The following is a 25,152-nucleotide window of genomic DNA, read 5'->3' on the forward strand; positions in this document are numbered from 1 at the left end:
AAGAGGAGGAGCAGGTGTGGAGGCAAAACCAAGGATATGTGGAGGTGCCTGTGAGACAGCAAAATGGACTTAAGTTAGCATTCAGATATATGAATTAGGAAAGGTCTAGAAAAAAGGGAAGGAATTCAGGAGTCGTTGGCATACAGGTGGTAACTAAAGCCGTGGAAGGAGATGAGCTCAGCTAGGGAGATGTCGTAGAATGAGAAGACAGCTTAAAATAAAACAAAAAATCCGAAGGAACTCAAGTATTTAAGGGAGAGAGGTGTTTGCCGGAAAAGAAGACTGAGAACGCATACCTGGGAATGGCATCTCCTAATAGCTGAAGCAAGCAAGTATTTCAAGGAGGACGGTCAATAGTGTCAGAGAAAGCTAAGAATATTGACAAGGGTCTGGTAACCTTCACAGAACAATCTGAGTGGACATATGCAAGCCTTGGGAATATAGGCAAAACTTTCAAGAAAGCTAGCAGGAATGGGAGATTCAAGGGATTTTTACTACATTCACTGATACAACAGGACCAGTAACAAGTATATTTATAAAAAAAAAAAAAAGCTGCCATGCAGTTACAGAATTACTTCATACAGAAAACAGTAAACTGTACACATTTTTTAACAAACAAGACTAGTTTATAGCAAATTCTCTATTATTGAGGGTCAATTTAAAATCCTTGGATTATCTCCTACCCTTCATCAATGCCTATGTAATACCAACTAACTTTACTATTACCTTAAGCAAAACATAGTAGAACTTCACAAAATGTACAAGACTTCAATATTTGAAGAACTGGGGTTAGAAAACAGGCAGCTTTCAGGTGTTTTAATCATTCTTCCAAGTAATAAAACATTTGCCTTGAAAGAGAATCCTCAAAGCTATTGGGAAATTACCAGTAAACTCTCTGTTTTTGATTGCTTTTTACGATGTTGTTTTTCCAGATATTTAAGCCTACTTCGTTAGGCAAAATCTCAACTTTACCATTCTTGTTAATATTTAACACTTGTTTTCCTGCTCTAATTCTGTTTACTACGATAAGGCTTTTTAACATGATTCAATTATCAATTACTGACTTATAAATGCTATTACGAGCTCCTGGAGCCTATTAAGGCCTTTATTGCATCCTTTTTTTTTTTTTAACTCAGAAAGTCTGAATTGGTCTCTCCTATCAAGTGTTCTGGGAGCCTTGGTGGTGCAGTGGTTAAGAGTCCCAATGCTAACCAAAAGGCTGGCAGTTTGAATCCACCAGCTGCTCCCTGGAAACCCAATGGGGCAGTTCTACTCTGTCCTATAGAGTCACTATGAGTCAGAGTCAACTCGATGGCAATGGGTTTGGTTTTTTATCAAGTACTCTGATACCTGCTCTTCTAATTTTATTTCTACCAGTAACTTGCCCTGTCCCTGAAAATAAGATAATCTCCATTTGGGCATTTAGGGAGGGATAATTCTTAACTGCATCAGCTGTTCTGTGCACACACTTGCAGGGCGGGGGCTTCTTCAAGCTTAAATGCCAGCGGAACCCCCCAGTAATTATGACAACCAAAAAAAGTCTCTATGCATTCCCCAACATCCTCTGGAGGGAGGGGTTATTGCCTCTGGTTGAGAATCACTGACACAACTTTGGTTCCTGGGCTCTCGTGGCAACTATTTTGACTGCTCAGGGAACTAGTTCCTTCTAGATTCTTAGTTGTATCATGGGTCCTTGAATTTGTTCGATCAGTAATCATAGAATACAGTGTTGTAACAGTCAAGACAGGACTTTAACACAACAGTTTTCAAATCCTACTTGAGTGGATCCGTGAATGCAAGTTGGGTCCCGTTCTTAACTCAGTTTTACATATTGGGCTTTACTGTAAAACTTCCTTTCATGGTTAACGTAAGCTTGAAAATTACTGTTATGGCACAAAGCAGATGTCTTCCTGGAAATACGGAACTGCTGTGATCTGTGAATAAGGCTGCTTCTTGGGAGTTAAATATTTCTACTTACGACTGTCTTAAATACAGAATGTGTGGGACAGTTTCACATTCAGAACACTCCCAGCGCCTAACAAATATATTACATCACTCTGAAATAAAGGCTTCCCTTTAAGCAGGATTTCTTTATAAAACTGTTAACAAATGCAAATAGGAAACGAGCTAAAACATCTCACATCTCCTGATCATGGACTGCAAAAGTCTTTTTTCCTCATCCTTTCTGATAGAGCTAACCTTCTGTCTAGAGTAGAAAAAAAGAATTATGAATTGTCAATCCGTTAACAGGTTCTATACTTACCAAAGTCCTTTAATAGGCAAACTAATAAAGTAGTTCTGATTATGCTAAGTCCAAGGGACTTCCCCTGTAAATGGTTAGTCTGAACTCCCAAGTTGCAGGAAGCCTCCTAAACCAGGAACTTGAAAATAATTCTTGTTCCTGACTAAGATTTTACTGAATTACTTCCTCAGTAGTAACAATAACACTGGGGCTGCAGGGAGGTAAGAGGGAAAAAAAAAAAAATCTATCAATATTTTCTTCAGACTCAGAAATGTTTTTTTAAAAAACAGACTTACACATTTTGATAAAATACCTCCACTGTATGAATTCTTCCTTTCTGGAACCTTCTGAACTTGCTATACGAGTTGCTGCAAATTGGTTCAAGTATAGATTTGAGCAGCTGATAATCTCAGACTGGTTGTAACGCTTCATTAAAATAAAAGCTAAAATTTTTGGCATGTATCTTCAGGACACCTTACAAACAGACTTTTAACTCAACTCCCATTATCACAACTAAACTTCTTTAAAACCAATTATACCATAAAAGCAAAAGACAACGGCTCTGTCATTAAATTTTAAAAAGGTAATAGCCTCGTGTTTCAGTTCCATGCTGCTTTTGAGACTGAAAAAAAAAGACAACTGTCAGAAGAACGAAACCTGGTCAATTTGGGTGTCTTGTAATAAACCTGGTGCTTTCCCACAATCCAAATTAGTAAACCTGAAAAATCAAACCAATTTTTCCTTTGTTTTTCAATGTTGTACTACCAAAGTTCACAGATTAGGTTCATTTCTTTCTCTCACAAGATCATCCCAACCGGGCTCCATTTCAGTTGTGGCAATCCGAAAGAGGGCTTGGAGATGCTCATCTGTCAAAGGCTGGCTCAAAGTATGTTGATTTCGAGTCAAATATGAAAAAGCCTTTTCAGAGATTTCGCTACTGTCAAACAAGGATGCCACCTTACAGGCAACCCCTTTGATAACTGGGTAAGAGTCAGCAGACAATCCAGCGTAGAACTGGCCCAAGTCTTTGACTCTGTATTCATTCCAAAGGTTAGTATTTGACTGAAGTTTCCTTAGCTCCGTCCTTACCGAAATAGGTGCGTATTCAGGTTTAAAGTTAAATGGATTTGAGAAAAGTTCTAAGTCCTTTCTAATGAATCTAAGGTCCTTGAAATGTCTCTCAAATTCCTTTTGTAAGCGACAGATCACCACTTGATACCTGTCAGGATCAAATATTTTTTGATCATCTTTAAGGCGTTGTTTAAGCTCATCAACAATTTCTCTGAAGGCAGCAAAGTGTGTTAGATTCTTCTCCTCCATGTGTCTGTGAAGTAAACTCAGCTTAACTTCAAAGGTACAAATATGATCAAAGGCAGCAGCAGCAAAGACTTTACTAACTCGCAGCTCTTCACTCAGTTCCCCAAGGTGGTCCATAATATCCACCAAAAAGCCAAAGTCACAGAGCCACTGCTTGTCTGTGAAATGGACTGTGATAGCCCCTACCGAAACCAAGAACGCCTCTATCTCTTTTCTTAAGGAAAATATGAGTTTTAAAGTTTTCCCTTTCCTAAGCCAATTGTTCAGACATCGTCCGTTGACCCTTTCCCCATGCTGTGACTCAGAGTCCCTTAGTAAAGCCTGAAACTCGGGGCGCCGAAGGCCTCGGGTCTTAATCAAGACCACCCATTCGGATATGGTATTCACGATCTGATTAACATCTACATCGTAGGAGCTCAACAGTTCCAAGTGGAAAAATCCCGAGTAGTGAATAACGTTCCAGCAGTTGGGGCTGACGGCCTTTTCCCTCATATAGGAGACCAAGCCCGAGTTCTCGCCGATCATCCTCAGGGTGTGGGTCGTGCTCAGCCCGACCATCCGCTGCAGGCTCAGCCCCGCGCCGCGCACGGCCGCCTGGATCGCCGCCATCAGCGCGCCCACGCTGAAGTGCTGCGTCAGGTTGACGATGGTCAGGAGCTCCTCCTGCACCTCCAAGGCGTCGTCCACGCCGCGGATGAAGACCAGGAGGTAGTTCTCGTAGGCCACAAAGGCTTGGTCGTCCAGGGCAAGGGAGTAGGCCCGGAAGGCCCTGGCTCGCTCCAGCAGCTGGGCGCGGAGGTTCCTGTCGATGCTCCGCACCCTGTGCGCCGCGGCCTCCGGGGAGACATCGATGCCCTCCAGGACGCTCAGGTGCTCGGGCAGCACCTCCCTCAGCATCACCTCCAAGCACTGGTGCACGAAGTCCCCCTCACCCGAGCCGCGGCCCGTCAAGGCCAGGAGGCGGGCGAGCCCGAAGCCGGCACGGGCAGCCCTCTCCTCCGCAGTCGGCGGAGCGTCCTCGGGCCAGTCGCCCTGACGCAGCCGCTCCACCAGGGCCGCGCGCTCGTCCCCAGCCGCGTACCGATCGTAGCATCGGTGCTCGGCCTCGTAGTGGCGCCGGATGTCGCGCTCGGCGGTGGCTCCGAGGAGGCTGCGACACACCAGGCACAGGCACCCGTTGCCCTCCGGAGCCTCCACCACCAAGTAACGCTGGGTCCACTCGGGCCGGAAAACACGAGACTCGTCGGCGTCCATCCTGCTCCTTTTGGGCGTCAGCCACATTCTGCCGGAGGCCAGCAGAGCAGGGCCGACCTCAGGGAGGCCGAAAGGAGAGGAGACGAGCAAACGCGAAGGCCACGCGCCCTCCTCAGCGCTGCGCCACAGCTCCTCAGCGCCTCAGCGGCCGGACCCCCGCCTCCGCCTGTCGCAGTCCGTTCCGATTGGCTGGAGATTCCGTATTCACTGTCGCTCCCAGGAACTAGCCAATAGGAAGAGCTGACGGTGATTCCTAACGCGCAAGTGCGCAGCCTGCCCTCCAGTGGGCCTCTGTCGCTATAGGGACCACGCACGCGCCTCAGAATCTTGACTGGCATTAAGGCCGTCCAATCAGAAGCTCCGTGGCTCCCAGCTTGCGCTACCGCTGGGGGGTGGAGCAAGACGGCATCAGCAGAGGCAGCGGATAAACGTGCGTTCGAGAAACTGAAGTGATTGGCGGAGAGCACTTCCGGTGAGCGGCTCGAACGTGACCTGAGCTTCGCTGGCGCCAAAATGTCGTTCGTGGCGGGGGTGATCCGCCGGCTAGACGAGACAGTGGTGAACCGCATCGCGGCGGGAGAGGTTATCCAGCGACCGGCTAATGCCATCAAGGAGATGATTGAGAACTGGTACAGAGGGGGTCGGGCTGGGCTCTCTTAGAAAATATGACTTAACGGTCCGCCGCTCAAAATGGCGCGGGCACGCCTCCCTGCCGTGGGCGGGGCCGTGTACTGCGCATGCCCACAGCGCAGCCAAGGCCCTGGGCGTGAGTTTATTGTCTTTCCAACTCCCGGGCCCCGGGTGTTTCCCCAGCGCTCTCGCGAGAGTTTCTCTCTAACGTTGTTAGGGGTGCAAAGCTTAAAGCAGTTTTAACAGTGTAGTTAACTAGGGAGTTCCTTAATTTGAAACTATATGGGTAGTAAGTGCACACTGGAAAATGTATGAAAGTTTACGGTGGGGAAAAAAATCTTTTTTTTAGAGCATAGCATGTTATCCGTTTCTTGCTTTTTATTCCAGAAATCATCAAGACACACACATTTATTCAGAATAAATTGTTTGTTTTTTTAGGACAGGCCGACGATGGTCTTGGGGTTTAACTTGCGATTTCTCTCTTGCCAAATTAGTGACCCCCCTCTTAGTGTTTTCCCGCCCTTTATTTTTGGGGGTCACTCAGAAGACGCCTGATTTTACGGGCATCTCGTAGATTCTGACACTTAGAACTGTCACACAGACAGTGGAGGGAAGAGGTTAAAAACCTGTGGAAAGAAAGGTGGGTGTGGACTGTGAGCTTCGAAAACAAAGCCAAAACCAAATCTGTTGCCGTCCAGGCAATTTCTACTCATAGCGACCCTACAGGACAGAGTAGAACTGCCCCATATGGTTTCCAAAGAGCAGCTGGTGGATTCAAACTGCAGACCTTTTGGTTAGCAGCCAAGCTCTTAACCATTGGGCCACCGGGGCTCCAAGCTTCAAAAAGATGCCTGATAGTATACCTAAAAGTTATCAGATCATTTTTCTTGAATTCGTTTAATGTTAATAAAGTTCATATATGTATTTTTTAAATGCTCCAACTAAGAATGACAGATACATAGATTTATTATGAAAACATACACAGTCATTCAGGGTAATAGGCCTTGAGAGAGCTGTGGGTTACAGATGAGCAATGGAATGGAAGAGAATTAGGTGGACAAAAGGAGCAGAAAATCTGGGAAGATTTTCTCCTGTGGTCTGTAAAGACTGGCTTTTGTTTCTACAATGTTAGAATTTACAGACAGAACAAATTGGGCCTACTGTTGGTTAAGAGCTACGGCTGCTAACCAAAAGGCTGGCAGTTTGAATCCACCAGCCACTCCTTGGAAACCCTATGGGGCAGTTCTACTCTGTCCTGTAGGGTCGCTGTGAGCCGGAATCAACTCGACAGTAATGGGTTTGGTTGTACTGTGCCAGAATAGTATATAACAAAACTAACATATTAGCTCCACGGCTTATGATTAGTTCTATAAGCAGACATTTTGTATGGGGTCTAGTTATTCTCAGTTTAATGTATTAAATCGAGGTGGCTAATATAATTGCACTCAGAGGCTCCAGAAAAAGGTCTTCAGTATTTAATTAACTTCTTGTCTTATTTCTGAATAAAGAACTTTCTGTGTGGGGAGTCTACAACATCCCTTTCTTACTTTGCCCCAGGCTGTATTCATTTCTCTGGCAGGTGCTTTATGCCTGTAGGCTACTCTTCAAAGGTGGTAAGGATTTATTGGTTCTTAAAGAACTTTCTGCCTTGCCATTTTTCTTTTTCACTACCGTCAGTATACTTCCTAATATAAATATACGTTCATAGAGAAAAAAGAAATTGAGAAAAAATTTTAAATGTGTTTTTTATAACATCTTATTAGGAACAGAAGGCTGAATAAAATTGAGGTAACAGGCAGTAAAATTAGTTGAGAAAAGGGTAAGAAAAAGGTATGTGCTAAAAGGATCCGAATTCTAACTTCTCTCTGTCTCCAAGAGGAACAGAAATAGCGCTGAATGTCCTGTTGGAAATGATGGTTGCCCTCTCTGCCCCAACCCTTCCCTCTCTCACCTGAACTCCTACAGTAAACTCACTGAGCCTGTAAGATAAAGAAAAACATTGATCAGACACTCTTGTATTTGTCTTTGTTCTGATCTCTTGGCTCAGTATCTCTTGGCCCGTATTATAATTTGTGGGTTCGAGCAGTTGCAGGCTGATTGTTTCCTGTTTGATTTGCCAGTTTAGATGCGAAATCTACAAGTATTCAAGTGGTTGTGAAAGAGGGAGGCCTGAAATTGATTCAGATCCAAGACAACGGCACTGGGATCAGGGTAAGTAGAACCCCCAGAAAAGCGGGTGTTTGTCTGCTTCATGTGGTACCATCTGCAAGAAGAAACAGCTGCTATTCTGAAAACTACTCCGTTGCAGGTGGATTTTTTTAACTGAAAAATTCAACACCTACAAGAAATATTTTTTGAGTAATCATTCTCTGCCGAACACCATTTCAGGGGACATGGCAGTGAATAAAACAGACAGAAATCCTTTCTCTTCCGGTGTTTACATTCTAGAGGTGCGGGACAAACAAATTGTTGTGGTTAAGTGCCATCGAGTCCATTTTCAACCCCACGTGACAAAGTAGCACTGCCCCATCAGGTCTTCTAGGCTGTAGTCTGGATGGAAGTAGATCTCCAGGTCTTTCCACTGGAGCCCCGGGTGGTTTCACACTGCCAGCCTTTCAGTCAGTATGGTAAGCTGTATGTCAGATGGTATCGAGTGCTATGGGGAAGACAAGCAGAGGGGAGGATGGGGAGCTCGGGGTGGGAAGGGCCAAGCCTTAAATTGGGCAGTTCAGGGAAGGCTTCTGTATGGATGCAACGTTTGAGGACGGTCCTGGTGCAGGTCCAGGAGTGAGCCGTGAGGCTGTTTAAAGAACGCGTGCTCCAGGGAGAGAGAAGAGCGTGTGCAAAGACTGAGGAACAGAAGCACGCCTGGCCAGCCTGAGGGCAAAGGAGGCCCATGCTGCAGCAGCGTAAGCAAGGGGAGGAGGAACAGGAGGTAAAGCCCGAGAACAGAGTAGGCAGATCACGTAGGAGCTTGGGAGCCATTATAAAATCTTTGGCTTTCACTCTAAACAGAGGGTGCTGAAAAAAACAGTGCCGTGTTTGATGAGTTGTAGAGGAACCACTTTGTCCGCTGTGTGGAAGGGACTGTAGATGGACAGGGTAGAGTGGTGAGGGGACTCCTCCAGCAGCCCAGGAGAGGGCCGTGGCACCCTGGGTCAGTATGGCTGTAGTAGAGATGTAGGAGACACTGAGATTCTGGGTTGATAGTGAAGGCAGAGCTCAAGGATTTGCTGATGTGGTATATGAGGGTGCCTTAGTTCCCTAATGCAGCTGTAACAAGTACAGCAAGTGGGTAGCCTTTAAAGGAAAGAAGTTTATTTTCTCCTTGTTTAGGAGGGTAGAAGTTCAAAGTCAGGACACAGGCCCTAGAGGAAGGTGTACTATATGTGGTCTTGGGGAAGACCCTTGTCTCAGCTTCTGTAGCCCTGTCAGTCCTTGGGTCCTTGGCGATCCTCACATGTACTTCTGTAGTGCCAGCTCATGGGCTTCTGTAGTGCTAGCTTGTGGGGTTCTGTAGTGCCACCTCATGGACTTCTGTAGTGCTAGCTTGTGGAGTTTTGTAGTGCTAGCTCGTGGGCTTCTGTAGTGCTAGTTCGTGGGCTTCTGTAGTGCTAGCTCGTGGAGTTCTGTAGTGCTATCCCGTCGGCTTCTGTAGTGCTAACTTGTAGAGTTTTGTAGTGCTAGCTCGTGGGCTTTTGTAGTGCTAGCTCGTGGGCTTCTGTAGTGCTAGCTCGTGGACTTCTGTAGTGCTAGCTTGTGGAGTTCTGTAGTGCTAGCTCCTGGACTTCTGTGGTGCTAGCCTGTCTCTGTGTCTAATCCACTCCTTCTATCACTCAGAAGTGACGAGGTTTAGGACATACCTTATACTAATACGGCTTTATCAACATAGCAGAGAAAACCCTATTTCCAGATAGGATTACTTCCACAAGTTTAGGGGTCAAAAGTCTAACACATATTTTGGGGGGCAATTCAATACATAAAAGAAGGAATGAGGAGGCAAGAATGCTTTCAAGGTTTTGGTCTAGGTGGATGGAGAGAAGAGTTGCTGTTTACTGAGATGCAGAAAGCAGGTGTGGGGGAGGATTGGACGTTGAGGTTGGGTCCCGTTAAATTTATGATGCCTTTTAGCTGGATCTGGACTATTGGCTGGAGGTCTGGGCTGGAGATAAAACTTGGGGAGTCGTCTGCATTTTGATGGTATTAGAAGCCACAAGACTGATGAGATCATTCAGGCAGTGAGCGTAGGTACAGGAGAGGTCCCAGGATGGCGCTCTGGGCTACTCTAGCATTGGAGGTGGGGGAGATGGGGCAGCACCAGGGAAGGAGACTGAACAGGAGCAGCCAGCGATGAAGGAGGAAGACCAGGACAATGTGGTATCCTGGATGCTAAGTGAGGAAGGTCGCTGCCAATTTAAAAACACTTCACCAAGAGGAATTCCTTCCTGAATTCAATCAAGGAAAGGGAAATCCACAAAGATTTGGAACACAGAGTACCATAACTTTTTTAACTTTCTAGAAGGAAGATCTGGACATTGTGTGTGAGAGGTTCACTACAAGTAAACTGCAGTCCTTTGAGGATTTAGCCCGTATTTCTACCTATGGCTTCCGGGGCGAGGTAAGCTGAGAATCAAAAACCGTGGAAGATATCCTTCTTAATGGCATCGTCTGCCGTTTGGCAACATATGCTTCTCAACAGAGCTAAAGAAGAAATGATTCTTTGTTAAATATGTACACATCTGAATAAAGTTAATTGAATTCAGTTTTCCAGGACCGAGGCTTATTCATAAATACTTAATGCGCTGTAAACTGTTTCACGTGAGACCCACATCGCGTGTCTCTCGATGGGCACACGCAGCACCAACCACAGCGTTTTCTTGTCAGAAAATCAAATGTGAATCTCATGGATTCTTAGATCTCAGGACCCGAATGAAGACATGGGGGCAGGGGAGCTGGGAAACGATAGTGCAGGGATGCGGTCAGCAGGTCGCAGACGAGGAAGCAGGGGACAAAAGGCTGGTTTCCTTTAACAGATAAACTACAGGGGGAAGAAAGACAAGAGTGCAGGAACCTCTAGGACAAGAGAGGCCTAAGAGGCACATGAACCAGTTCCAGTGTGTAGATTTTACTTGGATCCTGAGATGAACAAACTGTAAAAAAAAAATGTTTTTTGAGAAGATCAGAGATAACTTGAACGCATGTGGACTATTTGATGGTATTAAGGAGAAATTGTTTTTAATTTTTTTGGTATGAAAATAATATCATGGATTCTTATCTTTCAGAGATAAAAAAAATTTTTTTTTATATTTATGGATGAAATTATATGACGGATCTTAGGAATATGTGATATAGAAAATATTATTAGGACTAAAATAGGATTATATACTTATAGCACTTAATACCTTGTGGATATCCTTTTTGTGTACTTTTAAAAGAGTTGGAGCCTGGTGGTACAGTGGCTAAGAGCTCAGCTGCTAACTGAGAGGTCATCAGTTGGAATCCCCCAGCCACTCCTTGGAAACCGTATGGGGCAGTTCTTTTCTGTCCTGTAGGGTCGCTGTGAGTTGGAATTGTCTCCAGCGCAACAAATTTGGTTTGGTTTTTGGTTTTAAAACTGTGTATTAGTTTGGTATTGCTGCCGTAAAAAATTACCGTAAATTCAGTGGCTTAGAACAACACAGATTTATCATTTTACAGTTCTGTACAGTAGAGGACACAGGTCTCACTGGGCTAAAATGAAGGTGTCGGCAGGGATGCTTTCCTTTCTAGAGGCTCTAGGGGAACAAAGAAACTGTTTAAGAGTTCTTTCAGGGAAAGGAGATGGAAGGTGTGGGGAAGGGGAAAGGAGCCAATTTTCATTTTGTGTTTCTGTAGTTTTTGAATGTTTATCATGTGTATGTAATACTTTTATTTAATTAAAAAATTAGTTATAGTTTTTAATTTTCATGAGGTCTCATTTATATATTTTGTCTTTCGCTCTTTGTGATTTTGTTGTTATATTAGAAAGTCCATCGTTAAAAGCTGGGCTTGACAGTGTTGTACCTGCCTTTTCGTCTTAAGAATTTTATGATTTTAGTTTGCATGTTTAGGTCCTTAATCCATTTTGAATTTGTTTTTGTGTATGGTATAAGGCATAGGTCCTGTTTCATTTTTCTGCATGTGTAAATCCAATTTTCCCAGCACCATTTATTGAAGAGACTCTTCTTTCCCCATCAAATGGACTTAGCACCCTTGTCAGAAATCAGTTGACCATAGATGTATGGGTTTATTTCTGAGCTTTCAGTTCTATTCCACTGGTGTGTGTGTCACTTGTTATACCAGTACCAGGCTGTTTTGATTCCTGTAGCTGTGTAGTATCTCTTAAAATCAGAAAGTGTGTGCCCTCCTACTTTGTTCTTCCTTTTCAACATTGTTTTAACTATTCTGAGCCTCTTGCCAGTTCATATGAAATTAAGGATTGGTTTTTCCATTACTGTAAAGAAGGCTGCTGGAATTTTGATGGGGATTGCGTTGAGCCTGTAGATTGCTTTGGGTAGTATTGACGTCTTAACAATATTAAGTCTTCTTATCTGTGAGCATGGGACATCTTTCCATTTATTTAAGTCTACTTTAACCTCTTTTAGCAGTGTTCTATAGTTTCATTGTTTAAGTTGTTCACATCCGTGGTTAGATTTATTCCTAGGTATTTTATTCTCTTAGATGCTATTGTAAATAGAAATGTTTCTGTAATTTCCCTTTCAGATTTCTCATTGCTGGTGTAGAGAATCCCAACTGATTTTTGTTTGTTGATCTTGTACCCTGTAACTTTGCTGAATTCCTCTTTTAGCTCTAGAAGCTTTCTTATGGACTCTGGGATTTTCTATGTATAGGATCATATCCTGTGGAAATAGAGATAATTCTGCTGCTTCTTTTCCAGTCTAGATACCTTTTCTTTCTTTTTCTTGTCTTATTCCTCTGGCTAGGACTTCTAATACGATACTGAATAGAAGTGGTGAGAGCAGGCACCCTTGTCTTATTTCCAATTTCAAGAGGAAAGCTCTCAGTCTCTCTTGTTAAGTACAGTGTTGGCTGTTGGTTTTACATGTATGCCCTGAATCATATTGAGGAATTTCCCTTCTATTCCAGTCTTCTTGAGGTTTTTCATCAAGAAAGGGTGTTGGATTTTATCAGATGCTTTTTCTGCATCGTAGAGACGATCATGTGGTTTGTTTCCTTTGTTGTGTTGATGCGCTGGATCACGTTGACTGCTTTTCTAGGCTGTTCCTAGGTAAATCCCACTTGGTCACGCTGTATGAGTCTTTTCATATGCTGTTGGGTTCTGTTTGCTAATATTTTGTTGAGGATTTTTGGATCTGTATTTGTAAGAGTTATTGGTCTTTAGTTTTCTTGTGGTGTCTATATCTGGTTTCATTATCAGGGTTATGTTTGCTTCATAGAATGAATTAGGGAATATCATTTACATTTTTTTAATGATGAAATTCAGCTCAGTTATGTAAACCGGGGTAATCCAGCAGCAGCTTGGTAATCTCTGGTCCTGAAGCCATGTTCCATGTTAATGTACTGAACCTGTGGCTGGCTTTTTCCACTCTCTGCAGGATGATAGTTCCAGGGTTGCATTTTTATGAATTATGATGCCTTCGTGAAAGGAGATACAGATCCCAAAGGGCCAGGAAACTAATCCTGTTTATAAGGGAAAAGAAATGGCTGTGGGTTTTGTTTCGTTTGAACTTGTTTTTACTTAACTGTAGAATTTAAAATTTACATTTCTAAACCTGTAATCGCTTATCTGAAACAGTTTTGTTTTGAATGACTACACACAGCATTATTTTGAGTGGTCTCGTTGTCCACTTCTGAACGAAAGTCTTAAAATCGTTGGAAGATAACGCATGGGGAATATTACTAAGCATGCGTGTAGTTCTACCACCTGAAGACAGGTGCTATTATGTGCTATGGTTTCGGTGTCTTTCCTTTTGGAATTTTTTCTGTATATATTTTCTCATTGTTCTTGTAATTGTGCTACTGATTCAATTTGATAACCCACTTTCTTTTAACTTAAATTTGCAACTTAAGAATTTGCCATCTTGTCATACTTTGTGAACATTATTTTAGTAGCTGCATTGTTCATTCACCAGTGAATGTTTTAGTAGATACTGCAAGTACGTTACCAAACAAAACGACGTAAAGCGACTCTCTCTCGTGAAGCTTACGTGCTAATGGGTGTAAATGAGTAAATATGCAGTAAATGCTGTGGAGAAAATTAGGAAGCTTACAAGCTAATGGGTGTAAGTAAGTAACCGTGTAGAAAGTGCTGTGAAGAAAATTAAAACAGGTTAAGGAGGGGGTGGCAGTCTCAGGACCTCAGGCGGGGGCTGTACTTTGCAATATGGTGGTCAGTGAAGACCTCACAGATAAGCTAATAATGAAGTTTGTGTGATATGTAAATACCTGGGAAGAAGAACATTCCAGGAAAAGGGCTGAGCTGTTACAGAGGCCCTGAGGTGAGAATGTACCTGCCACGTGCCTATGGGAGGATGAGTCACAAGGCCAGTGTGGCTGGAATGGCTGGGTGAGAGTGCGAGGGATGGAACATAAGGCCAGAGAGGTAGGAGGAGGGCAGAATACATCAGGCTCAGGCCAGGGGAAGGACTCTGGCATGAACTGCCTTCCATTTTAAAAGGGTCACTGTAGCTGATGTGTGCAGAATAGACTGGGGGAGGCGAAGACTGAAGCAAGAGCCCGGTTACGGAGCTGTTGGAGTAATCAGGTGAGCAGTGATGGCGGCGTGGACCAGGGTAGTAGTGGTGTTGTGGTCAGGATTCTGGACGTGTAGCGAAGAGAAGTCTTGGAATTCGTTGATGGCGTACATGTGGGAAGAGAGGGGTCAAGCGTGATGTCCGTTTGGTGTGGACAGCTGGAGGGATGGATGCTGTTGATTGTGATAGGGGAGGGGGCTGCAGAAGGAGAAGGTTTGGGGGTGGGAAACCAGGGTCTAGCTTTGGACACACAGAGTTTGAAATGACAGGTAAATGGCTGCTTGTGCAACACCAAATAAAGCTGTGTTTGCTGCGTGTGCGACACCAAATAAAGCCGTGTTTGCTGCGTGTGCGACACCAAATAAAGCCGTGTTTGCTGCGTGCGCAACACCAAATAAAGCTGTGTTTGCGTGTATGCCATTCTCTACTTAACCACTTCTGGTTATAAATGCTGATAAGGCATTTAGGCTGTTGCCAGGTTTTTTGTTGTTTCTTTTGGCTTTTTCTTTGTTACTGTAAATAACACTTGGAAATCCTGGTGGCACAGTGGTTAAGTGCTGGCTGCTAACCAAAAGGTCAGCCGTTTGAATCCACTAGGTGCTCCTTGCAAACTCTGTGGGACAGTTCTACTCTGTCCTGTAGTGTCGCAGTGAGTCAGAATGGACTCTACTTTTTTTTTTTAATAAATGATGCTTACAAGAACATCGTTACCATTTATTTTTGACTCTGGAACGTTTATATTTGAAGGATAATGTGTCTAGAGTTTTGGGGTTTGGATTTCACTCCAAATGAAATAACACTTGTACTCAGAAGTCTTAGAAGACCTAATAAAATGTGTATTTCTTCTCTCTTGATCCATACATAAACCATTTAAATTGTACACCATGTAAAAGTGGTGAAAGCAGCAGCCTTAAGTCAAGCCGCGTGCTTTCATTCTTTCCCTAGAGTAGGGCTGGGGTAAGTGTTTGGTTCTGAAACAGTTGCAGGACTTGCTGAAATTAAACCTTCTGAAGAAGAAGTGCACAGAGGGAACCACGTGTCAGCTAGCTGAGTGAGCAGAGTCACGGTTGCCTCATGCTGACACTGACTGGAAGAGGTGACGCGGATGACCTTTGCCTGTGTGAGGCGGCAGTGGGTGACCTAGCAGCGAGTTCTCCTTCTAAGCCAGTTCCTCCTCCTCCTTTAGGCTTTGGCCAGCATCAGCCACGTGGCTCACGTTACTATTACGACCAAAACAGCCGATGGAAAATGTGCGTTCAGGTATTGTGCTGACCTTTTCGTTCTGATATGTTTAACCTGAAATGTGCTTTCTGCCTGGATCTCAGGGTAACCCTGTGGAAACAGCAGTTTTATCCTTTTGGGCTGAGACCTCAGATGAGTTTTCTTCCTCCCTGGGGATAATCCACAAGGATGAGGATTGGGCGATAGCCTTACTTCCTGGGTTCTTAGAAGATGACATTGGACAGGAGTGCCTCCCCAGGTGTCTGTTACCCTCAAGTGTTGTAAGGAAATGGTAGCTGCTGCTGTTTTTCCTGCCTCTTCACCTGTCATTAGGATATTGCTTTGGGCTGATTATAGGACCTGTGGCTGGGGTGCTAAGGGCTCATGGTCTCTTCACTGACTCCTGCCCCCTCAGCTCCTTACCCCATATGCATGCTTGGGCTGCCTCACCTTCCCACGGGCGCTGCTGGCTGTCTGGTAGGCTGTCACAGTTTTCATAGGCTGATGAATGGCCTTGGAACCAAACAAAAACCAGGATTTAAGGGATCAAAAAGCACCTTTATTTTTATAAGCATTGGCTGAGAATGCTTACATTCATGCCAAAAATGAGAAGTGTATTTTCTTATCATACAGATTGTTTATAAGTTAAAACAGAAAATTGCCTCAACAAAGGGCAGTTGTGTCTGCTTCTCAGTCTCCTTCAGCAAAGTGTGGATTGGTGGGAGGTAGAGCATTTCAGGGTACGGAGTGCTGATGCTGAGGGGGCACGATTCTCTGGGAACTAGAACTGCCCTCGGATCTGGGTGTTAGAATCGCCTCGCACAAACTGGGGAGACAGTTGTGAGTCAGCATCCTTTTTTTGTAATCTGTTTTTAAGTTTTTATATTGAAGTAAATACAGATTCACAAGAATTTGCAAAAATAGTACAGAGAGGAGCTGTGTATTCTTCACCCAGTGTCCTCCAAAGGAAGATCAGATTTCTCATAATTACAGGATCAGAACAAGGAGATGGGTACTGGTGTGATGTGTGTGGCTCTGTGTCCTTTTACCACATGGCTAGATTCCTGCACCCATCACTGCAGTCAGCACGCACATACCTATTCCCTCACCACACGGGCCTCCTCATGCAGCTGTATCAGCCTCCTACGGCTGCTGTAACAAATTTGCACACACTGGGTGGCTTAAGATGGCAGAAATTTATTCTTTCACGGTTCACGAGGAGTCTTCTTTTACAGCCAGGGGCACAGGTTGAGTTTCTTCACCTCTGGGGTCATGTCACACCACTGCTCGGAGCCTTTGGTGGCCCCCCCTTCCCTCCTAGGCAAGATGAAATCCAGAGTTGTCATCATGGCATTCAGGGCCTCCCAGTGTGCACCCAGTCCAGCATGCCAGCCACTTCTGTCCGTATATTCACAGCTACTGTGTATTCTAGAGGAGCCCAGGTGGCTCACCAAAAGGTCAGCAGTTCAAATCCACCAAGTACTCTTTGGAAACCTGTGAGGCAGTTCTACTCTGTCCAGTAGGGTTGGTATGAGTTGGAATTGACTCGACAGCAACGGGTTTGGTTTGGTTTTTATGTATTCCAGAGCACTTATGCTTTGTTCTGGTTTTTCCTTTCCTGGGTGCTCTTTCCACCTGAAACTCTTCTTCCCTGAAGCCCAGATCAGTTAAGCTTTCACCAGCACAGGCTGAATGCTTCCTTCTCTCAGTCACTTAGCACGTGGTCCTTACACTTGAGGTAAAAGCCTGACTCCTCGCTAGATCCAGAGCATTCCAGGGTCCTTATCACTGGGGGGCTCTGCACCTCAGTAAATGATTACAGAAACACTGAAGAACATTCACTGTTATCTCAGGCTGTTGTTTGGTAGCTCAGAACTCAGGAATTAAAAGGAACATTTGCTAACTGTAAGAAAGAAGGATTTTCTTGTATACAATTAGAATGAAAGTTATGGCATCGGTTGGAAATAAAGGAAAAAATGGTAATTAATCTAGACAAGATATAACGTGGCTGTATTTTAACCTGTTGTTGGTATTTGATCTGTGTTTCTATTAAATATTAATAACTTCTTATATTTTGTGGTTAGGGCAAATTACTCAGATGGAAAGCTGAAGGCGCCTCCTAACCCGTGTGCGGGCAATCAGGGGACCCAGATCGTGGTAAGAACGGTGCATGGGACTGTGAGGCTTTGAGAAAGAGTATTCTGTAGATACCGAAATAAATAAAATCGTCTCTGAGTTTTCAGGGTAATAATGTGCTTTTACTGGTTAACAGAAGCTCTAAGATGCTACCCCCTAAGCAAGAGAAATGATTTTTGGTGTGACAGCCTGTCTACTCCCTGGTCATTTTTAGGGGTCTGGGGGATTCTCTTACTGGGAGGGCAGAAATCAGTCAGAGGTGGTTGGCATTGAAAGGACATTCAGCTTGGCTCCTAAAGGTACGGGTTAGAGTCCCAACTTTGCCACTCAGCGGTTGGTCATGCATCGGGAGGCAAGTCAGTTAACTTTCCTTCACCTAGTTAGATGTGCTCAGCTGTCACAGAGAGCAGAGAATATCTGCTCACCAGCCTCAGAGGCCATTTGCTGAGTCCTGTGATTGCTTCATTAATTGGAAGTTCATCACATGGCCCTATTTCTGTGGTTCCCATTCTGGGGTCCCACAGAGCACCCAACTGTCATGTTCTGCATCCTACCCCTCAGCCCCCAGGCCCCCCCAGCTAGAGCACACCTCCTAGAAGGCCACCTCTGCCCTGTCCCACCCCTGGGCTTGATGAGGCAGGCAGGAGGCAGAAATGAATGTGCACTAAGAAGGATCTTGTACCAGGGTGACCCCAGTGTGATAGCCAAGAACCCCACATCACCTCAGAAATTTTATCATCTTAGTTTGAAAAATATCTTTGAATGCCATGTGGTACCACAGTCAGAAATTTACGTGCTTACCTCACTAAACTATCTCCTCCCATTGGCGAGACTGTGCTTCATCTTCGTATTCCCATCACAAAGCAAGAGAGCCTGACATAGAGATAACCAGTTGCCACCCAGTTCATTCCGACTCATGGCGCCCCATGCGTTTGAGTACAGCTGCACCCCATAGTGTTTTCAGTGGCTGTGAGCTCACGGCAGTAGATCCATAGCGTTTTTAGTGGCTGTGAGCTCGCAGTAGTAGATCCGTAGGCCTTTCTTCCCAGGCTCCTTTGGGAGGGTCCAAACCACCAACCTTACAGTTAGTAGTTGAGTGCTTAGCTGCTGCGCCACCCAGGGACTCCCGACACAGAGATAGCCCCCAGTAGATATCTGAGGAATGAATGAATGAATGTTGGAGGCAGGAAAAAGACCCTTTAATTCCCTTGTCAGTGCTGCCCTGTCTGTTGTAGCCTTGCCCGTCATTGCTTAGTGCTGAGCTTTTGGTAGACACAGCTGGAGTCGTCCCTTGCCTTACCCACCCAGCTTCAGGTGGGCAGTTTGGATCTTTACTTCCATGTACTTCTGTGAATTACAAGAGAAATCAATCTTCTGTCCAGGTGGAGGACCTTTTTTATAACATAGCCACGAGGAGGAAAGCGTTAAAAAATCCAAGTGAAGAGTATGGGAAGATTTTGGAAGTTGTTGGCAGGTACAGTCCAACATCTGGGAGCAGGTCTCTGAAATCTCTCACCGGAGGGATGTGTTCCAGTGCTTGTGAACTGAGAGTAATCGCTGAGAACAGCAGCATCAGAACCCAAACCCATTACTGTCCAGTCAGTTCCGACTCATAGCAACCCTGTAGGACAGGGTAGAACTGCCCCATGGGGTTTTCACGGAGCACCTGGTGGCTTTGAACTGCTGACTTTTTGGTTAGCAGCCGAGCTCTCAACCACCGCACCACCAGGGCTCCCAGAGTCTAGTCACCAACCCATAAAAGCCAAAAAACAGTCCTATTTCTTTGATTCAGTGACATTCAGTGTCATTTTCTCCCTTAAGTCCCTGTTGGTTATTTTCCTCTGGGCAGAATATGACTTGTCGGAACATTTCCATTTGTATGTATCTTTGTTTCAATCACACAACTGCACCAATTTATTTAACTAAAAGGGGGCTGTCACGTGTATTGTTCATTTGGCCATTCTCTACTTAACTGTTTTTTTTTCCTCACGCAGGTATTCAATACACAATTCAGGCATTAGTTTCTCAGTTAAAAAAGTAAGTTCTTGATTTATAGGGGATGGCTACACATGAAAAGAAAAAAGGGGATTAATATAGTTTGTCTGTGGAGGCCAGGTTATGATAGTCTGATGACAGCTGTGAGATTATAAGCCGTAGTATCTTCTGTTTATCAGCACGGTGAGACGGCGGCTGACGTTAGAACGCTGTCCAACGCCACAACTGTGGACAACATTCGCTCCATCTTTGGAAATGCTGTTAGTCGGTATGTTGATAACCTCTGTCAAAATCTTCTGCGTTCCTTGTCTGGGTTTATCATTTCTTTGCATTGTTTTGGAATCTGTCAGGATAGCAGCAGCCTTGAGAGTTTGCTTGCATCAAATACACAGGTTTATTGTCAGGCTTCATGTTTGTTCATGGAGTCTTCGTTCCATGTAATCGACATTTCCTGGGTCCTTGAGACGTGTCATCTGGGTGCAAGTTATCTCCTAGAGGCTCAAACTCATTGCCGCCGAGTCGATTCCAACTCATAGTGACCCTACAGGACAGAGTAGAACTGCAACATAGAGTTTCCATGGAGTAGCTGGTGGATTCGAACTGCCCACCTTTTGGTTAGCAGCTGTAGCTCTTAACCACTGTGCCACCGGGCTCCCTTGCAAACTCAGGGGACTGTAAATCAGTGTGTTCTCTCTAGATCTTTGTCTTTACAGTGTATCTAGTCTAGTAGAGTTCTTTCATCCTCTAATGCTCCCATTTTCCTAACTCTTGATGGCCGCAGCAATAGTCTAGTTTCTTCTTTGAAGGACAAAGTATTCAGTCTTTAAGCAAAATCAGGTCTAATCAGGGAACAGCCAGCTTGCCTTTAATTACACTCTTATCTCTCGTAAGTGTTAATGGGTTATTTATGATTTTTTTTTACTGTGCCCCAGAGTGAAGGGAGAGCTTTATTCTGCAGTGGGCGTGAGGAGCTTCTCCACTAATTGGACAGGTCATAGAGTGACTTGTTAAGGAATTCCTAGGGACTCTAAGAGGTCAGAAATGCCTTGGAGCAGCATCCCCCAGAGTGTGTTTTCAGAACGCTGGCCTCTCGAGATGTTTTGGGAAGGAAGGTCTGGGGATTCAGTGTATGTGGGGAACCCTGCAAGCCGGACCCTCCACTCGGACGGTCACGCACACATGACTGCATGAAGACCTCCCACCGCCCATCCAGCAAACACGTGTTGAGGGTCTGCACTTTACCAGGAGCTGTGCTATATGGTGGGGATATGGTGGTGAACAAAGAAGAACTGATTCCTGCCCTCAGAGAACTCACATTCTAGTTACAAAGATGCATTAAATAATCATGCCCTCCATTAACTGGTTGTGCCGGATGCGCTAGAGGAAGAATACAGAGCGCAAAGGGAGAATGTCTTGGGGGCCAGAGTGGGGCTCAGTCAGGGAAGCCTGCTTGAGGACGTGCTCCCTGAGATGGAAGGAACGAAGAGGAATTAACCTGCCAAAGATGGATGGGGGAGAGCTTCCCAGGCTGAGAGACCAGCACTCAGGACCTGAAGTGAAAATGGGTGTGGCTTGTCTACAGGCCGCTTTTTTACCTGTTTACCTCCCTTTCCCCATAAACACACACCGGGGGACCCCGTTATGGTGCTGTTCAATGTAGTCAGGAATTCAGGAGAGGTGACTTCTTGGGACCTTGTTTTTGGTTTAGGTTACTAAGATAATCCAGATCTCAATAAAAAAAAGGACCCAGAGCTTGGACTTGCTGTTATATCCCAGCAATTCAGGAAGTACCTGGCCAGTAGCATAAGTGCTTGTAAACATTGACTGGATGGGTGGATGGGTCGGTAGGTGGTGCATGGATGGAGGGATGGATGGGCGGGTGGGTGGGTGGATGAATAGATGGATGGGTGGGTGGGTGAGTAGGTGGACAGGCCCAGGAGACCTCAATGAACAGTCTCTGGGGTCCCCATGTGATCGAGGGAGTTTATGGGGGGGAGCCCTGTAATTTCCAACTCTGATTCTTTTATAATGTTTGAGTTTCCCAGTGTTTTCAAAAATCTCGCGATTTCTCTTTTCTCACCAGAGAGTTAATAGAAGTTGGGTGCGAGGATAAAACGCTAGCCTTCAAGATGAGTGGCTACATATCCAATGCAAACTACTCGGTGAAGAAGTGCATCTTCTTACTCTTCATCAACCGTAAGTGAAAAAGAGCCGAATGGGGAAATCCGTCCACAGGTGTTTTCTGGAAGTATGGAGACGTTCTGGATCCACAGGCGTGGATGTGGTCGTTGCTGGCTGCCGCGAAGTCTGCTTCTGTGCCCCACAAGGGGCCCGGAGAGGGCACCACACAGACCAGCACACCTTCTCACAGTGGCATTGGAGCTGCTAGAAGCAGGCCCTGGGCAGGGCTTTGTTCTCACCTTAGTTAAAAGTTCACGGGTTGAAATTGCACGGCAGGACAGAGAGACCAGGGATACAGGCAGTGTCACTGAAGTAAAGAAATTGGACACTAAGCCGCTTGAGGTTTTCCTCTTTAAAGAATGGAAGTTATTTATGATACAAACAGCATGGGTGGAAGTCGGGGAGGAAATTAACTTGGGTTTGTCTCAGACTCCTTTCCAGTCTTTCTCTGCTGGTGCTCCTGGTGTGATTGCTGCTTGTTAAGTAAATGCTGTTTTACGTTCCACGTCTTTTCACTTACTTGCGTGTTACGAGGTCTTGAGAGAGAACGACAGGGCAACAACAAATAATCCCAACATAGCCTGACTCGATTTTCCATTCTCCATCCAGAAATAAGACCCATATTTCCATTTGTTCAGTTTTATCATATAGGACCTTTACCTTTTTTGTTTAAAACAGTTTATAATTATTTATAGTTTCCTTCTTTTTGTTTTGCTCGTTTGCTATTCCACCTTTCCTTTTACAGCAGTATTGTTAGGTGGCGTCAGGTCAGTTCCGACTCACAGCAACCCTCCGTACAATAGGAACACTGCCCGGTCCTGTGCCATCTTCACAATCGTTGCTATGCTTGAGCCCATTGTTGCAGCCACTGTGTCAATACATCTCATTGAGGGCCTCCCTCTTTTTCGATGTCCATCTACTTTACCAAGCATGATATCCTTCTCCAGGGATTGGTCCCTCCTAATAACATGTCCAAAGTTACGTGAGACGAAGTCTCACCATCTTCACTTTTAAGGAGCCGTAACCAGCTATAAATGTCTTAAATTTGCCTGTTTTAGAGTAGTTGCTCAACGCAGTACAGGAGCAGTGAGGAGAGCCAGTCATTGTGTAAACACATTCTGTTAAAATGACTTATATCAGCAGGATTTTCTCTTTCATTAGGGAAGAATCAAGCCCAACATTATCAAAGTTTGCTTTCATTAAGGCTTAGAAAATGTTTTCATCCTAACCCTTAAAACTAAATGATCTCTGCTTTGTAAACACATACGTGAACTACGGAGTAATAAAAAAAAAAAAACATTGCAGTCGAGTCAGTTCCAACTCATAGCGACCCTATAGGACAGAGGAGAACTGCTCCTAGGGTTTCCAAGGAGCGCCTGGTAGATTCCGACTGCCAACACTTTAGTCAGCAGCTGAGGACCTTTTAGCTGCTGTGCCACCAGGGACAAGCAAAAATCTGTGTAGACGTCATCAGATGAGCCTATGTCAGTGCTTCTGATGGGCCCATTTGCCACGTGGCCTCTGCTTGAACACTAGCTAGTCTGTCTGTGACGCTGAGTTTCCAGTAGCAAGGTCTGGTCAGCCTTTTTTTTCTGGTTTCTATTGTAGTGAAAGTACACCCAACAAAATATTCGCCAATTCAGTCATTTCTACATGTATAATTCAGTGGCATTGGCTATATTCTTTTTTTTTTTTAATTGCGTTTTAAGTGAAAGTTTACAAATCAAGTCAGTCTCTCATACAAAAATTTATATATACCTTTCTGTGTACTCCCAGATGCTCTCCCCATAATGAAACAGCACACTCCATCTCTCCACCCTGTATTTCCTGTGTCCGTTCAGCCAGCCTCTGTCCCCCTCTGCCCTCTCATCTCCCTTTCAGACAGGAGCTGCCCACATAGTCTTATGAGTCTACTTGAGCCAAGAAGCTCACTCCTCACCAGTATCATTTTCTGTCTTCTAGTCCAGTCCAATCTCCATCTGAAGAGTTGGCTTTGGGAATGGTTCCAGTCTTGGGCTAACAGAAAGTCTGGGGACTGTGACCTCTGGGGTCCTTCTAGTCTCAGACCATTAAGTCTGGTCTTTTTACGAGAATTTGGGGTCTGCATCCCACTGATCTCCTGCTCCCTCAGGGGTTCTCTGTTGTGTTCCCTGTCAGGGCAGTCATCGGTTACAGCTGGGCACCATCTAGTTCTTCTGGTCTCAGGTTGATGGAGTCTCTGGTTTATGTGGTCCTTTCTGTCTCTTGGTGTTGGCTCTTGTCTTCATGTTGTGCAGCCATTATCACTATTCTTTTTCAAATTATTCCACCACCGTTGACATAAACTCAATGTTCTCTAAGCAGACACTCCCCTTTTCCCCTCCCTCCCCCACCTGATGACCACTAATAATCTTTATTTTCTATATATTTGCTTATTTCATGTAAATGAGATCATACAGTATTTGTCCTCTTGCAGCTGACTCATTTTGCTCAGCATGATGTTTTCATGGCGAGAGGGCAAACTCTTAGGCATGCTATTCAGTACGGTAGTTCCCCCTTACCTGCAGGGGTTCTGTACTAAGACCCTCCATGGATGCCTGAAACTGTGGATGGTCCCAAACCCTGTATATGCTATGATCTGTCCTATGCATATGTAGCTGTGATAAAGTTTAATTTGTGAGTTGGGCACAGTAAGAGATTAACAGCAATGATGACAAAATAGAACAGTTAAAACAATACACTGTAATAAAAGTCATGTGAGCAATGGAGCAGGACAGTGTGAGACTCCTTCAGTCTGCATACTCATTTTACATTTGTGACCCAGGTTGACCGAGGGTAAAAGACTGTGGAAAGCGAAACCCCGCACACAGCGGTGGCGGGGGGCAGCTGTAGTCTGCGTGCGGTAGGGCCTCGCTCAGAGCTCTCCTCTGCCTGTCCCAGGTGCAGAAATCTCAGCGCATGGGCCCCAGCTGTCCCTTGGTCAGGTGCCCACTCCTGCTTCAGGCTGTGTGGTTGGGACGTGTGTTGCAGAGTACGCTGACACTCACTAAGGGGGCTGGGGGCATGGTGAGCATTCAAAGAATGGTGGTCTCATCGTCACATCACAGCTGTTCTTCTCGTTGGGAGTAAAAGGATATGGCCTGTCCTTGGCTCCAGTGACGCGGGACAGTGGGTCCTCAGCAGGCCGTCTAAAATCTGTTGGGGGCGACGGGAGAGCTGTTTTCTGAAAACAGATCTTCTTCCGGCCTTGTCTTCTCTCTGCTGTAGCCCTGGTGGTTTTCCACCCCCTCAAGTTTGCCTGGTTTCCTAAATTACTTTAAACACACATTCAGACATTAGTACTGCCTGAGACGCCTGGGAAACTCATTCTTATCCTTCATTTCCCAGTGTGGAGAGACTGCTGTTGAAGCTCCCTGGTCCCATTATTTAGCACACTCGTCTATA

At 45.0% G+C, this 25,152-nt stretch overlaps 2 protein-coding genes across 3 annotated transcripts in view; one reads left to right on the plus strand and one right to left on the minus strand.

Moving 5' to 3' along the window:
* Window positions 1-532: 532 nt before the first annotated feature.
* On the minus strand, window positions 533-4,970 carry EPM2AIP1 (EPM2A interacting protein 1). Its single transcript, XM_003415761.4, has one exon. It carries the CDS (start codon window positions 4,838-4,840, stop codon window positions 3,014-3,016), a length of 1,827 nt encoding a protein of 608 aa, XP_003415809.3. The 5' UTR covers window positions 4,841-4,970; the 3' UTR covers window positions 533-3,013.
* A 78-nt stretch (window positions 4,971-5,048) lies between these two features.
* Window positions 5,049-25,152, plus strand: part of MLH1 (mutL homolog 1) — a 48,377-nt gene continuing 28,273 nt past the window's right edge. Inside the window, exons 1-9 of one of the 2 annotated variants that reach the window (XM_064277459.1) lie at window positions 5,054-5,442; window positions 7,564-7,654; window positions 9,963-10,061; window positions 15,383-15,456; window positions 17,502-17,574; window positions 18,936-19,027; window positions 19,548-19,590; window positions 19,728-19,816; window positions 21,632-21,744. In XM_064277459.1, the coding sequence (XP_064133529.1) occupies window positions 5,327-5,442; window positions 7,564-7,654; window positions 9,963-10,061; window positions 15,383-15,456; window positions 17,502-17,574; window positions 18,936-19,027; window positions 19,548-19,590; window positions 19,728-19,816; window positions 21,632-21,744 (790 nt within the window). In that variant the 5' untranslated portion in view covers window positions 5,054-5,326. Of the gene's footprint in view, window positions 5,443-7,563; window positions 7,655-9,962; window positions 10,062-15,382; window positions 15,457-17,501; window positions 17,575-18,935; window positions 19,028-19,547; window positions 19,591-19,727; window positions 19,817-21,631; window positions 21,745-25,152 lie in introns of both variants that reach the window. The other variant, XM_064277460.1, reaches the window with a different exon arrangement.

The sequence above is a fragment of the Loxodonta africana genome, chromosome 27, assembly GCF_030014295.1.
Source record: "Loxodonta africana isolate mLoxAfr1 chromosome 27, mLoxAfr1.hap2, whole genome shotgun sequence".
NCBI lineage: Eukaryota > Metazoa > Chordata > Mammalia > Proboscidea > Elephantidae > Loxodonta > Loxodonta africana.